A 15,085-nucleotide genomic window follows, 5' to 3' on the forward strand; every position below is an offset into this window, starting at 1 on the left:
TGAAACTTGCATTCGGGACTGGTGCAAACAGAAGGAGAGGGTTTTCGCCAGCAAAGCAATGCGGAGCAAAGTTGGTTCTTTATTCTATGGTGGAACGGTTTCAGTGGACCGAAGCAGGATGTCATCTGCGATGATCCACTTCGGCGATACGATTGCCTTGGCCCTATCTTGAAAGAAATCTGCGACGGGGAAAGTCCACCGCGCGCCGTGTTTTGATAGCACAAAGGTCAATTCGCTCGCTGCGCTTCGTCACTCAAGCGTTTTGACAGTTCGTTTCCGCGGTCAACGAGCAAGATATGTTCATGTTTGCTTGCGCGCGCGTGGCACTGTGCTTGTTAATTTATTTAGTAAGCGAATACGGAACCTAGAGCATGGTGACAGCGATGGCAGGAATGCGCCTGGAGTGTCCGTTATCTCAATAAAATAGTTGTTTTGGTTATAGTGCAGTATCGCTTATAGTGGGGATATTCGCGACTCCGGCGACTTACGTTATAAGCGGTCTACACTGTATATCCTTTTTCTCACACTTCCATGGCATTTAACCCAGGTGGTCGCTGGATCATACGAGGTCCAGGTTGAGCCAGGGCCGCAGACGCTATTCCACCGCCCCGAGTTCCGGAAGCCCCTTCGTCCCGGTGCCTGGACCGTGATGCTGTTCCACCACTGGTCTCTCGTGGCCCAGATGCGCTTCCTGGTCTCTCCAGTCGCATATCGCGACGGAAGGAAGCTGGTCTCAACGACAGTCGCATCACAAGCCAACGGCGGCCCTCGGGGTCCGTACATAGGGCACGATCTGTCTCGAGTGGAAGAGCACTTAGGCTACTCGGTCGAGACGCGCCGCACCCTGCAGATGCAGGCGGACGAGGATGCATCGCTCGTCGGACAAGACCTGGAAAGATGGGTTGACGCCCTGATGGCGCAGTTCTGGACGTTTCGCGTGGCATGCTCCGCGCGTTATGGGTCGTCAAGTCGAGCGTGCGAGTTGTTGACGCCGTGCAGGGAAAGCGGATGGAGTTCGTACTGGCCGGACCCAACTGTCGAGGTTGTGGCTGGTACATGAGGCTTCTAGATGTTACTGCAGAGGGGCTAGTGCAAGCGTAGGACGACACGTTCTTTTTCTCTTGTTTTCGATATCGGTGATTGCTGGCAGAGGTGGTTCGCATTTTGAAAAAGCGAGAAAGGAATAGTCAAACCTCTCTGTTTGGTGATGAAGCAACTCTGTAATGTTTCTCGCCGATATCAGCATGTAATGAACATATGCTTATAACGAATATAATGAAGGCAGTTTGGTGTCAGGTGTGACTTCGTCACAGGGAGGTTCAACTGTGCCAGTGTAGATTGCTCTCGGTAGCTTGAGTCTAAATGACGAGAGAAAACGAGAGAAAAAAAAAAGACGAGAAGACGAAGACGAGAGAGCAAACGCAGTTAGCAGTGGCTGGGCCCTGCTGTGCGGTCCACGGCCGGTATGGGAAGCTACGCTGTCTAGACATTACTGTAGACTATCTAGAACAGAGGTCTGAAACGCATTGTCCACGGTCTTGGTACAACTCGTGGAATATATTTCTATGCAGCCCTCGAGGCTCTGCACGGGGCACAAACCCCCTGAGCTGCCAAACATCTGGCAATTCTGTGTACTATTTCCTGGAAGCATGACAGCGTGGTCTGTTGAAGCTGCATGCAGTTACGCAGCCCAGTAACCTGACTAGAGTTTTAAGAAACTCGACCTATATGCGGGCGTTGAACAGCGTGCTTGTTTTGTCGTGTCTGGGACACCGGAGTTTGCTTGGGAAAGGATTTTGGTTTTCATGAGGCAAAAGGAAAAGCCAGATGAGGGAACTGCTACCACACTTATTTACGTTAGCACTGATGTATTGCTTCAGTAGTTCCTTATTATTTGTTCTTTTGTTTTGCTTGCCTCGATTCTATTTAACCCAGCTGGTCGCTGGTAACACATGGTTGGCTTTAGAGGAGGCAGAAGAAAATTCACTGTAGGTTGCCCTCCTTTGTTGCTTCATATTGAAGAAGAAAAAAATTATCATCATAGTCTTCTCACATGCCTCCACAAGCAGAGGAATTGCCTATTTCAGTCCGTCGCTTTTTTTTTTTTACCTCGTTGAGTCAATGAGCAAAGCAACAGATCAAGAACATGCAGCTGGTCAGCAGAGACTTGCAGTGGCTGTGTGATCAACATCCCGGTGGTGCAGCCTTACCCGTTCTTTACAAAATGCTTTCCGAGTTTGGTTCCTGCAAGCAGTCCGTGATGCCATGAAGAGGGAATCGATGGAGCTTTTGGTGAGCCGGCTGAAGTATCTAGCTGGAGCTGTGACTTCACGCTACATCGTTGTTAAGGCGGTCCTGTAAGCCATCTAGCTTGCAGCTCATTTTCTGTGGTGTCCCAATATTGCTGATGCTAGCTGACATTCTAAATTAAAAAAAAATAATAATCCAGTGAAGATTGTGAGGGTCTAATACCCATGCATGCAGGCGAGTGTAATGCAGTTAAGTGTCTAGAACATTAAGTTTCTTAATGTCATTAAATTGAAAGTTTGCTGCTAAATGCACTTTCTTTAATGGTGTTAAATGTCACAATGATGATGGCTACAGAGAATGTGGTAAGTTTGTTTGCTGATCGTAATATAACTTCAAAAATGATTTAAATTGCAAAAGTTGAACAAATGCCACTTAAAACATCTGTAGGCATTTTTTGTGTAGACTTATTTCAGGTCACTTCAAAAATTAATTCTCACGTGCGGGCATAACTGTACCGTTGGGAGGACAATTGACGGCCAAGCAAATTGTGAGAATGCACTACTCAGCAAGTGACATTGGGCCTTAATGCTATTCTTGTGTCTATCTGGCACTGCACATATGGCACTTAGCCGTTAATGTCATATTTTGTGCCTTTAAGAAACCTACTACGACCTTAAAATCTTCATCTTGTCGAGCGCCAGAACACGTAGCAAGAATCCTTGAGCTCGAACTTTGTGGTCAAGGTTGAAGAGGCTGGACATTGGTTTATCCTTGTGTTGGAATATAAGTTGCGAGTTCAAAAACAAGCAAACCGTCCCATCAGACAGTGGAGAAAAACGCGATGTCCGCAAGCGGCAGTGCGAGCGCGATGGGAAAGAAGACTCCGTGGACGCGGATGCAAGCAGCGTTGCACCGTGCCGTCACTGCTGTGCCGTGCTACGCCTCACCTTAAAGAGGCCCTTACCACCCAGGAATGTAAAAAACGCGGGCGGCACCATGCTGAAGCCACCTCGCTGCTGCTACGCGGCAAAGACAGCGGAGGTCTGTGTCGCTCAGTTGGAGTAAATGCAGTGATACATGCGCCAGCACCACACCGAGTAGGCATTTCACTAATTACACACCCATCATAAGAATGTTAATCACAATAACGTCGCGAATCGTCTCCAAAGGATGGAAGTGCTGCCGACTTTTCTCGAAGGTTTTAGCATGATAAGTGATCTCAAAGCAAAAGAGTCACCAAATTCCTAACTCTTGACACATGGTTTGTTGATACCTGGAGACTTCTACAGCTGACTTCTGTTAATCTGGGCCGGTATGACGTACGGATTCCTTTTGCTCAATTATATTCCTTTCTTATCACCCACTGTTCGCGACCAGCCAATCCTAGTGATAAAGTGGGCAGAGTGGCAGTCGTATCACAGACAGAGCAGAATAGCTTTGGAATAAATTCATTGCATCATCCTGAACTGATATGTGTTATTTCGCTTTCCTACCAATGTGATCTTGCTCAGTGATCCCAACAAAAAGTCGCAAAAGCTTGTAAGGAAGGGTGAGTTCAGGTTAATTTGATCTCATAATGCCGTATCTTGCAGATGTGTGCTTCTGTAATAATAGTTCTAATATTCTCTTTCTCTGCTTGGATCTTGCTTTGGGAACACTTGTGCAACATTTAGTGGCAACACATTGTAGAAAGCCAACAGCTGTCAGCGCATTAGGACACCAGTGTAACGAACGTTAATACACTAAATTAACAATTACAATAAGTGAATTCAAAATTTGCGATTTATTTTTTGGAGATACCAGCGTGTGTGGTCATAATCCCTTTCATGTATCCCTTTCAGGTGCCACTTAATCCTGCTCATTGACAATTTAATGTCACCTCATTTCTTGCTTGAAAATCATGAAAATGTATACATATACAGAACGGACTAAGAATTTTTAATTCGTCTGCAAGTTTTGTCAAGTTTACAGAATACCTGGCCCTTGCGCCATTAAACACCATACATCATCAAGTTTACAGAATGTGGACTTCATGCGAGAACTCTCCGCAGGAACGTTGGATATTAGAACGGCAATTATTTCATGTCTAGCATACTTGGGACGTTGCTATCCAGCCACTTGAAGAATGCTCCTGGTCTAATTCAGTGCGGAGAACATAGAAAGAAAACCCACCATGTGACGACAGAATGACGCCAAGAGCAAACACCCATCCATCATACCTTTCCATTCATTTCAGTAAAACACTTTACACATACATTCAAAGTTGCAGAACAGGTCAAATCAGAATTGTTTCAAGATGTATGCAACACATTCTTAAATGTTATTTATTTTCATCACTGCCTATCTGTGCACGATTGTTCACACAGCTCCTGAAGGGTATACAAAGAAGGTATTTTCATGTTGGGTCCGACTTGGTTATAGTGAGGTTTTATTGTACACACAGAAATGATCACAGAGCGGAGAAATGAAAAGAGCTAGCTGGCAACTGCCACTAGGACGGGCACAATGCCATTCTGCTTTAGTAAGGAAAAAAAATACATAGAAAAGGAAAAAGACAGCAAGTAAAGAATAGGAAACAGATTACAGCAATTTTTTCTAAAGTGCAACGGCTACTGTTTGCTTTGTCAACGTCGTCAGTCAGATTGGTCAACGGCTAGCTATCAGGCAGTCGAAAACCAAGCAAGCACATGCTCTAGCTTCATGGCTGGCACCAACACAGTGGCTTCATCTTCACTGCGTGTGCTTAGCTGGCGTGCGAGTTGCACGCAGTCGATCAAATGTTGTTTCCTAGTCCCGCTGGATTTTCAAGTTGCACCAAGTGTAGTGCATGTTTGTTGTCCTTCCATGTTAATATTTTCTTTTTTTAGTTTTCTTTTGTCTGATAACACGTTGCAACAAATCTAGCACCATGCAATACTCCCCCCGATGGTTGCTGGCATCTTGTAGTGACAGCGGCGGTGGTTTTAAACTAGACTTAACTGATCACAACGGATGTGGCCAGCCAGTTCAATGTGAAGTTAAAGCAATAATACAGGCAGACATATTCAAATGCAATTAGACATGATGAATCGGGCTATTTCTTGCCGAGAATTAGACTCCTCCTTCATTGAGTTGTATTGATCATGCCATATATTTTTAAGCAGCAACTGAAAAGAAAAAAAAAAAGAATCAGCAATAGGGGGGGGGATTTGGCCTTTACTTTTTTGTGAAAGGTTGTGCAGTCTAACACGGAAAGTTCAGACAGGCACATTCAAAGAACCACTAATGAGCTCTTCATGTAGTGCAAGAGGTGCAGCAAAGCACAGACATGGGGGTTCCAGACATTAATGTCACTGACCGACTTTTAACTCCCTCTCCTCTCTACTAAAACGCAGCGGTCTGGTTTCTGAGAGTGACACGTGTATAAGATCATGACAACCAACCAGTTCAGCAAAAAAGTAGTGCAAAGTTGTGTGTATTCAGGTCAGAGGAAAGAGCAACAGCTTATCTGAGTTGCTGGCCGCAAGCTGCAACAAGTAGACCTTAGAAGAGCTTTGTGTCGCTTGCAAGCCATAGTTTCGCCACTCCGGCCCAACAACCTGTGGCACAGAACTGCAGTATGCTCTTCCAACGAGAATTGGGTCAAAATGTACACATTTCACCATCGCAGGGCTAAAGACAATTAGTGTAGTTAACCTCTGATAAACAATACTCGTGACTGGCTTACTTGCTATGAACTACGCTGCTGAGAAATGCTTATTTGTGGTAAAAGTACGGTTAGTTGCAGTGCTCGTCACTCATGCTGACTTGCCATGTGAACACGGCCTTGGCGTGGGCACATCCGGGATGTCAATTTGCGAGTCATGTCAGTTGCACACCATAAAGTGCTTTTTATTTGCATACTGAATGTTTTGAATCTTTATTCCTATCCCAAGCACTATTGGCAAAACTCACAAGCACTGAAATTGGCGAAATGAAAGAGCACCATATGTGTACCCCAAGCAAGGGGCGATGTTGTTGAGAGGGTCAGTTATTATTTTCAAACTTTAGGAAAACTGAAAAGCATGAAAGTGAGACCCTGGCAAAAAATCATTTAATGTTGTCTTTTCAGATTTGGTTCCAGCATCATCAACACTGGCGCTGTAATGGAAGGCTTAGTGCAGTTGAAGTAAGCTCACCTGGCTCTTAGGTGCAGCACTGTCATTGCAGTAAGCTGCCACCGTTATGCGGTGCTCCACGTTGTTGTAGGTGTTCTTGCAAGTCATTCAGCAAAGCACGTGTGTGTCAGACTTGAGGCGAAGCAAGAGACTTGATACGTAATGGGTTAATCGCTGTATAGACCTTGTAGGTTGTTCATTTGTGCTCGTGTGACCTTGCAGTTGTGGTCAAGCCGCTGCTTGAAAGATCTATAGGTCTCTTTTCTTTCAGTATGTGAAAGGAACATCGAAACAAATTTATAAAGTCTAATTCGAGTTATTTCTCTCTTTAAATATAGACTCTGTCAAATTAGATCTCATGTTGGTTCTTGGCTGATAGTTCTTCAGTAGGCCTTAATATCTTGCCCGCTAGTTTAAGTTTAGGTTTCACTGCAAGTAATGACCCTCAGTGTTACAATTTGGTCACCGTCTCCGCAACGTCTTGCTTTGGAATGAGGTGCACCTAAGTTGCCGTTTGAATATTCAACTCCTTTTCATGATGTGCCTTCAAATCATATTGCATGTCATACAGCAATTTCAGTCAGAACTCTTGTGAACTCTTGTGAGTTGCAGCATATGAAACAAAACAAAAAGAAGAAAGCTTTCTCATTTTGCACGGAATGCTGGGGGCAACATTCTCCAGTGTATGTGCTTGTGGCAAGTTTCCTGTGTTGTGTTAAGCGATCCCAGAGGAATGCAAACTCTTGCTGTCTAGTCTACCCTAGCATTTCTTAAAATAGCTTTTTGCTGTTTTTAGTATCGCGAGTAGGTTCTAGCTCTTTTTTGACAAAACAATTCGGTTTTGTCAAGTAATTTTTTCTCGAGAGTGTGTGATGCTTGTTCCCCTGGAGATATTGTGCCTTTGTATTGTGTTTCATGTTGCCTTTGTCATGTCTTTGATCCTGTTCCTTTCTTCCATGTCCTCAAGTTCATGTGTTCAACCTTTGCTGTGCTTATGTGCATAGTTGTGTTCTGCGTCGTACTAATTTCAAGTAACGTGCATATCAATTGTCCGAAGTTTTTACAAACCTGGGAATGCCAGAACCCTCTATATTGCTTTTTTTTGTTAAAAACTGATTTCTCATATTTCATTGTTGGCTTTGTTAGGAGAAAATCTGAGCTTTATGTTCTAGCTGTTTCTTTTTAAAGTTCTCATTCACGTTGTAGGTGTTTTTTTTTGTGTTGTTGTTGTGGATTTGTGCACTAACAAACCTGTGGTGCTTTTCTATGAAATGATGGTATCGAAATGCCTGAACTCTGTAATAGTATTGACTGTGCATGCGTGTGCTTTCCGAAAGTACCAGAATGCATCTTTCATGACGTCTAGGCACAGAGATTGCTGCAGCTTTGTAAAGAGGCTGCAAACCATTCCAGCTTAAGTCACGGACGAAGTCATCCAATCATTTTTTAATAGGCTTAATAATTAAGGCTTAACTAACTAATCTGGCCCCTCAGTGCACTCATCATGGGAAACAATCAAGCAGACTTTTCTGCACAATGAACTGACTCTCCTGGAACCATTGCATATCACATGAAGCTTCGCTGTAAGCAGGCTTTACATGCATCGAATTTTGGTAGCCTCATGTACATAGTGTTGTTTGTGTGTAACATTTGTGTGCACGTAGTTGTGCCATACTGTAATCATGTGATGTAGAGTTAACCACCCACACGCTTCTGCGTACTTAGTTTAATAGCTCGTTGCTTGTTTTCAGTACTAAGTGGTTTTTCTTAGTTTGTTGTTTCTAAAGGTGCCATGCTTTACACATGTTTTTTTTATACATATCTATATATATATAGCCAAGCTGTGATGAAGTGTCACTATAAGAATTGTTCATCACTTTGGACACAGGCTTCTGGGCCCTCCTAGATATGCCTGAAGCAATACGTACCTCACTCATCAAGGACACTGATGTGGGGCTGCTTGCTTTGCATTTGTCGCTGTAGTCTTCAGTTTCGTGAAGATATGTAGTCTTCATCAGATAATATGTAGTCTTCACCATAGTCTTCGACTTCAGATAATATGTAGTCTTCACCATAGTCTTCAACTTGGTCTTCAGTGCAACAGACAACTTACAATGTCTGCAAGTTTCGTCCACACGTCTTTTGCCCAAAGCACTCGTTGCAGTGCCATGCACAGTGTGGTCCACTCTTATGTGGAACAGCTCATTAATATTCAGCCCAACGTGCCACTTAGTCTTCGTTGTGTGGTATAAAACCAGCTTCTTAATGCAGAGGCATCTGAAAGCCTTTGTTTCAAATTTAAGCTTCTGTAAGCGTTTGTATGCGTGCGAAAGTAGCACAATGTCACACCGGCACTTGAGTAGTAATGAGCTGTGTAACTTAAGAGCAGGTAAACATGTACTGACACTCTGTGTGCACTTTGTGAACTTCTAAATACGATAAACGGTTCACCGAAAGATGGACACTTCGAACTGTCCAGCAGGTGGGTCAAACAAGGTCAGCCTGGAGCCAGTGTTTCAACAAGGGGTCTTGCCTGCGCCCTAATGAACACAGGTCTCCTTGAGGAAGACAGATTCTTTGCTCTAATGGAGACGAGATCCCTTGATAAAGGCAAGTCCTTTGTTTTGACAAAGAGAAGTCCACTTGTAAAAACATCAGCTCCAGGCTAAGGGATTGTTGTTTGGCCACCTGTGGGCCACTTCGTGCACTTCAGCAATATTTATGGCTGAACAAGTGGTGCTGGATGTAGTAGTTAGAGTCAAATCAGACTGCATCATCCACATCACGTCACTTGAGCAATGGGAAATTTTTAGCTGGCAGTTCTATATTCTCCTTGCCACCCTTCTTGCCATATCAACAAATTTTGTTTTTACATTTGTTTTCTCAGCAAGTGCTTGCATAAGTTGAAAGCTTGCTGTACATGTCTCCTACGTTGAACAAATTTTGGGTGTTCCTTTCTCGGCCTTATCTTTTTGTTTCTTCTTGAAATCGTTGTATTGGTAAGCTACCACATGTTGTGTTACTCTTGAGCAGTTTATAGTATGTGCGTGTGTGTCTTGTCTTGGTCACAGCACGCGCAATGAAAGAGAGATTTCAACTATTTTTATGTACTCTGAAACTACCACGGAAATGCAGTAAAATATACACGTTTTATAGAGCAACAATTGCTGTCGGTGTCATTGCTTCGTTCCTCTTATTCGAATGCATTTTTTTTTCCTACAAGGTAATGTGCTGTGGGCTCAGGACCAAGGTACCGTGTCAGTCTGTTTACGAAATCTGGTAGCGCTAGAATTTGGGCTTGCACATGAAATGCCAGAAAGGACTATATAATAAAAAACCACTACGCAGCAACTGCACTATAAAGGGATGAGTCATAGCACTGACCAAGCGTCTGGTGTGTTTGCACAAAAACTGTATGGATCGCGGCTGCCATGCAAAAAAAAAAAAAAAAAAAAAAAAAAAAACCTGGTAGCCCTACTTCGTGGCGAAGGTCGATTAGCATTCAAGCTATGTAGCGACACACCGTAGTGCCGACGAAAAAAAAAAACGATTTGTCGAGGGCGCCGCCTTATTAACTGCGATCACAGTGCCGTCTATCGTCCGGTGCCGTGCCGGTATGTGGGAGAGCGCATACGAACGAACGAACGAGCGAACGTGCTCTTGACGACGAATGGTACGTTTCCGCGTTTTCCTGAGAGGTCTTAAGTGGGTATTGCGATAGGGAAACTTCTTAGCTTGCCGTTACTAAGCTTTCAGCTTCAATATTGACCCTTTTCGCGGAGCAGTTTGCTCTAGAGGAACGAGATGGCGCTTTCGGCGGCTCGCCATATGTTGCCTCGGCCATAGCCTCCTCGATAAGCTTATCGAGGAGGCTATGCCTCGGCGAATGCGCACTAATACGAAACCATTACTAATACTGCCCTGCTACTGTGCGATCATCTGTCGGCAATGCAACTCGGTGTTCGCTAATGCACTGCGCCCAATTCGTGCTGCAAAATGTGTAACGATAAAAAGAAGGCGTGTGCGGTCGTTCGCTGCACAAATAGTGATTCACATATTAAGGAACGGAATCAACCCGTGTCGCCGCTGCTACATAAGGACTGCCTGTGTTGCCGCCCTTCGCGGTGCACAGCTTTCTTCGAGGATAAAAAAAAAGATAACTTATCCGCAGAAAGGACTTCGAATCCGGAACGTCGGCACTTAAGAGTGAGTACCGCTCGTTACAAAAGGAAATAGCGCCACTTATTGGCATAGTAAGTTTCTCAGGTACATAATCTACACACATCCACCCCTACTCGCACGCAAACTTACGCCCACCCTATCGCCAACGTATCAATAATAAGTGAATGGGCGCACACTTGAATCAGTGTGCCGAAGCATGAGTGACGGTGACTACACCGACAAGGCATGAATGTTGGAAGCTGAACGTTTCGTGACGGTCCACAGAGTAATCGAGGGACTAGCGATAATACGTCTTTGCTACAAGCTATACCGCAAAGTACAGAACATTTACATTCCAAGCTTTGTGCGCAGCAAGCACAAATCTATCGCAGCAGAACACACCCGCGAGCGATTAGGCTGAAAATGAACAATCAGATAGTGGCGGCACCGAGGAACCCAGGAACTTTACAAAGTCAGAAACATGACAAGCCGCTGCTTCAAAATCTTTGCCAAATATAAGAACGAAGAGCACAGTGATCCCGATTTAATTCATAGCCGGAGGGTTTGACAGCTTGGAATGCATTTCTAGCCCCGCTTTTAGTACAAGCACCGTATACGCTGATCGCGCCATTTGGACAAGGCGTAATGAGCTCTGGAAGCACTTACATATGTCCTCTAAAGCTGTGGTCAAAGCTTCGATCGCGTCGTCCACACAGTCACCGTCTACGATATGCGTCGAAACGGAGGTTCGCTGTGCCGCACCGCCGTCACGCGCTCGCATTGTAAATGCTGAGGCAGCTGAGGCAAGCAATTAATGGACGCGTCACCACGTGATCAAACATGGCAGCGCGCACGGGAGCGCCGCGAAAAGGGTCAATGGCCGCAATATCTTATGGCGACGGGCATACAGGCACTGCCACAGCTGTGCCCGCGATCGAAATAGGAGGCGTGTCAAGTATGAACATTGTCGATACGTATAATACGTGCAACGTACTTTGTTGCTGTAGCCTTGAGCTCTATTAATGTATCACTCGTGTGACCGCAACCAGAGGTATCTCCGTGTGTCGTGCGTTGTGCCGCACTAGCGTACATCTCAATCCAGGTAACCATATAGCGAATTGCTACGAGGAAAACACGTTTTGCTAGCTTTCGTACTGCTAAAATTTTCGCGGTGCGATTTTCTACGCATTGTTTGCCAGGCACCCGGGTATCTAGCTTAAAAAAAGAATAATGAACTGTAAGAGAGAGATAGAAAATGATAAATGAAAGAGAGGGAGGTTAACCAGGACTGAGCCCGGTTGGAAGGGTCGTGAATATGGATCCAGTCAGTACTTGATAAAACGACGTGGTGACAGTGGCGCCGCGAATATGCCACGATAAACCATACACGTGCGAAAGGTTGGAAGAAATGTGCGCACTCTTAGATCTCGAGTGGTGCCTGTGCAAGGGCACTTCGTCGACTCGAGAGATCTGACAAACAAACTGCTCCCTGCCACAGCAACTTTATTATTGCGATAGCAATTATATGGACACACCAGGCGTATTTCTGCCGTCGCTGTGAGGTTCCGTATAAAGTCCAAGGGCGATAACACGGTCGGCGCGCGCCCTACGCTGTATGTGCGATTGAAGTGTGCGAGGCTCAATCGCGGCTCAATCTCACCTGCGCGAAAGGGAGGAAAGCGGGCAGGGAGTGCGCCGTCTTCCGTCGCAAGGCACCGGGGGGGGGGGGGGGGGAAAGGGGGGCGGCGTTCTATTCCGGCTGCAACTGCGTGTGGCGGCTGCGCGCGGTCGCGCGCCCGTATCTTGAAAGCATGGAGGAAGGAAAAAAAAAAAGAAAAAAAAAAAAAACTAAGGAGGGGCCCTGACGTCACTCTTTGTGAAGCCAAGTGACGCCGGAAGTTGGCGTTACTCCGCCATTTTGTCGTGGCAGATTCTCCTCTCTTGTTTACATTTCTCGCGAAACCACGCCGCGCTGCGCGCAACCGAGCTGCTCGGGCGTACTCCGCAGCGATCCTAAACCGAAATATGTAACCGCGATGTGCCTCGCATTACCGTTGCCATCGTCATGTTGAAAGAAGTTCACAATAAAATTCGCAAGTTCGACCGTGCGGTCGAATTCGCTGCTTTTACCGGCTTTTATGAAAACAAAGATGCTCTATCAGCCAAGCTAACTGAACTGCTCGCACCAACAGCAAGTACCGGCCGCTGCCCAGTTTTTGCGTCTTTTTAAAACGATCACCTTCATCGCTCGCCTCTGCTTGTTTTTCTCTGCTTGTATGGACTTCGTGGGTTCTCAGACGGATTTGCGATATAGATGCCCGGCGCTACGAAAAAAGTCTACGCATTCTCACTGTACTGCAAGAATGCATGCACTGAAGACACGTACGATCGACACACCGAACCATTTGCAGTCCATCTGGAGTTTATATTTATGAGCACAAAGACGTATGGCTCGTTGTGGCTTGAGGAGTCGTCGTTCTTTTTTGGACAAATTTTGGGGTGGTAATTACGAATGGTGACTGAATCAAGTAGGACATTTCGATTAATTGTTCATTTCGAATATTAATATTCGAGGAGGAGGAGTGCGAATTCGCAGTCCTCTTTTTCCAGGCGATGGACACCTGCAATTGACAATGCAGCCATAAAAGTTGTGTGTGTTGTCATACGAATAGATACCATATAGACTCGTCTAAGGGCCGCACCCCTCAACTTGGCAGCCCAAAATTTGGGGGAAAACGTTCCAGTGGAGCAGCGCAATCGCGTTCGGTGCCGCACGCGCGCATCAGTGAATTTGTGCCCACTGCGTACTTCCGTGTACCACTACTAGATGGCGAGTCATCTAGTTGTGGCATATAGTATCTAGAGCAATCTAGTCGCGGCCCTTAGACGGGACCGAACCAAATGGTTCTTGTCCAGTGTAAGGGCTGCACCTCGTCAAAACTGTGAGAAAAAAAGTGCGGTCCTTACACGAGTCGGCCCGGTAAACCCTAAATACGGGCGCATTGATCAGGCACGGGCGAAAAAAAAAAAAAAAAAAAAACCTAGCGTAGCTTTCACTGGAGGCGCAATCTACAGAGACATCGGAGCTGATGGGCACCTAGCTTGTCCTTGCTTTTCGGCTAGGCCAAGCACTACCAAGTCATCCCCAGCATTTTCCGGAATTTATTGATTATTGATCAATTATCTATTGATTGGCTATCGATGACTGACTAAGCTTAAGTAGTCCCAACCATGCTTAGCTAGACTTAGCCAGGCTCAGCTTCGCTAGTTCACAGGGGTATGTGCCATTGCGCTTGGACCTCTCTCCACGGCCGCAAACATCGGCCCACATTTTCTGTTTACGACAGACAGATTACGCTCGGCATAAACAGCTCTGCTGTTATATATATAAAAGTGCGGCCTGCCGCGTGCACCGAAAACGGTGTCATCCGCCGCGACGCCACGAGTCGGGGACTGTTGTCTGGGATCGGCAGAGAAAATGCGCCAGGAACGTGCTCGGAACGCCGTCGCCTGTGGAAGCCGACGCGTCCCATCCCAGTCAGCTAGCGCCGTTCGGCCCAGCCTAGCGGCCGGGAATGCAACTACGGCTGGGACATTCGCTCCCGTTGCAGACCGCCTGACGCGGCAGGCCGCAACTTGTTCTTTATCCAGCGACCGTGGGTCGGGATTGTACTTGGACTGGGGCCCTTTAATTGACTGGCGAGAGTGGCATATTGCACGCGCCGACGCAAGGGGAGTTAGCTTCATCAGACAAAATTTGCGATAATGACGACGACACAGATAGACAGGCGCCACTTCCAACAAATTAATTGAGCTGAAAACGGCGCGCATCCATTATAAAGAAAACGTGCTGTTACAGAGCATCCATGCCTAGCTAATCGCGTTCAGATACTCGTAGTCGTTTTCACGCCTGTTGCCTGAAAATGCAAAAACAGCATGTCCGAATTTTCATCCCTACACGAGGAATTGGGCCAGCGCCGCAGATCCCCCGACCCTCGCTGAGCGCGTGCCTAACCACAATCTTCCACACACTCCTTTGCATCGCGCCTTCTCCATCTGTACGGTTAGAACCACGACGGACGTACCATGCCTGGGAGGACCATGCATTGATACTCAACATAGTATACTCTGCTTTAATGGTAGTAGCATTCACGTCGGCAGCTATCCTGAGATGGTTCATGCCGAAATTTTGTTACGCGACAGAGGACTAGCCTCAAGGCTTTTTATATGCTGCTGGGCTGAGTGCAAGCATCACCGTACCAATTTCTTTGTCATAATCAACCCCCAGTCCCTCTGTCAGTAGCGCGCCAAGGACGTCTGCCACGGGGGGGGGGGGGGGGGGGGGGGGTAGGGGTGGAGGGGTTGACAGTTTGCCTTAGTTTGGCAATACCATCTAAACAGCTCTAATTTCAATTCTTCACGGAAATGTCAAAACATGCGCCTTTTTGCGCAAGCTGGAGTGTGCAGACGATTTGCGCTTTTTACATCTTAGTTGCAGTACTCAAAAAGAGGGTTTAACTCGGCCTCAGGGGGGGCGG

At 46.1% G+C, this 15,085-nt stretch overlaps 1 protein-coding gene and 1 long non-coding RNA gene across 2 annotated transcripts in view; one reads left to right on the top strand and one right to left on the bottom strand.

The window, feature by feature from the left end:
- The window catches only part of LOC119453692 (xylosyltransferase 2-like), a 47,139-nt gene extending 38,708 nt beyond the window's left edge, over positions 1 to 8,431 (top strand). The window contains 1 exon segment of the mRNA XM_037715737.2: positions 548 to 8,431. Within this exon segment, the coding sequence (XP_037571665.1) occupies positions 548 to 1,060 (513 nt within the window). The 3' untranslated portion in view covers positions 1,061 to 8,431.
- LOC125945932 (uncharacterized) overlaps positions 8,220 to 15,085 on the bottom strand; it is a 14,405-nt gene continuing 7,539 nt past the window's right edge. Inside the window, exon 3 of the long non-coding RNA XR_007467233.1 lies at positions 8,220 to 8,314. This is a non-coding gene — a long non-coding RNA (uncharacterized LOC125945932). The remainder of the gene's footprint in view (positions 8,315 to 15,085) is intronic.

Source organism: Dermacentor silvarum, chromosome 5, assembly GCF_013339745.2.
Source record: "Dermacentor silvarum isolate Dsil-2018 chromosome 5, BIME_Dsil_1.4, whole genome shotgun sequence".
Classification (NCBI taxonomy): Eukaryota; Metazoa; Arthropoda; class Arachnida; order Ixodida; family Ixodidae; genus Dermacentor; species Dermacentor silvarum.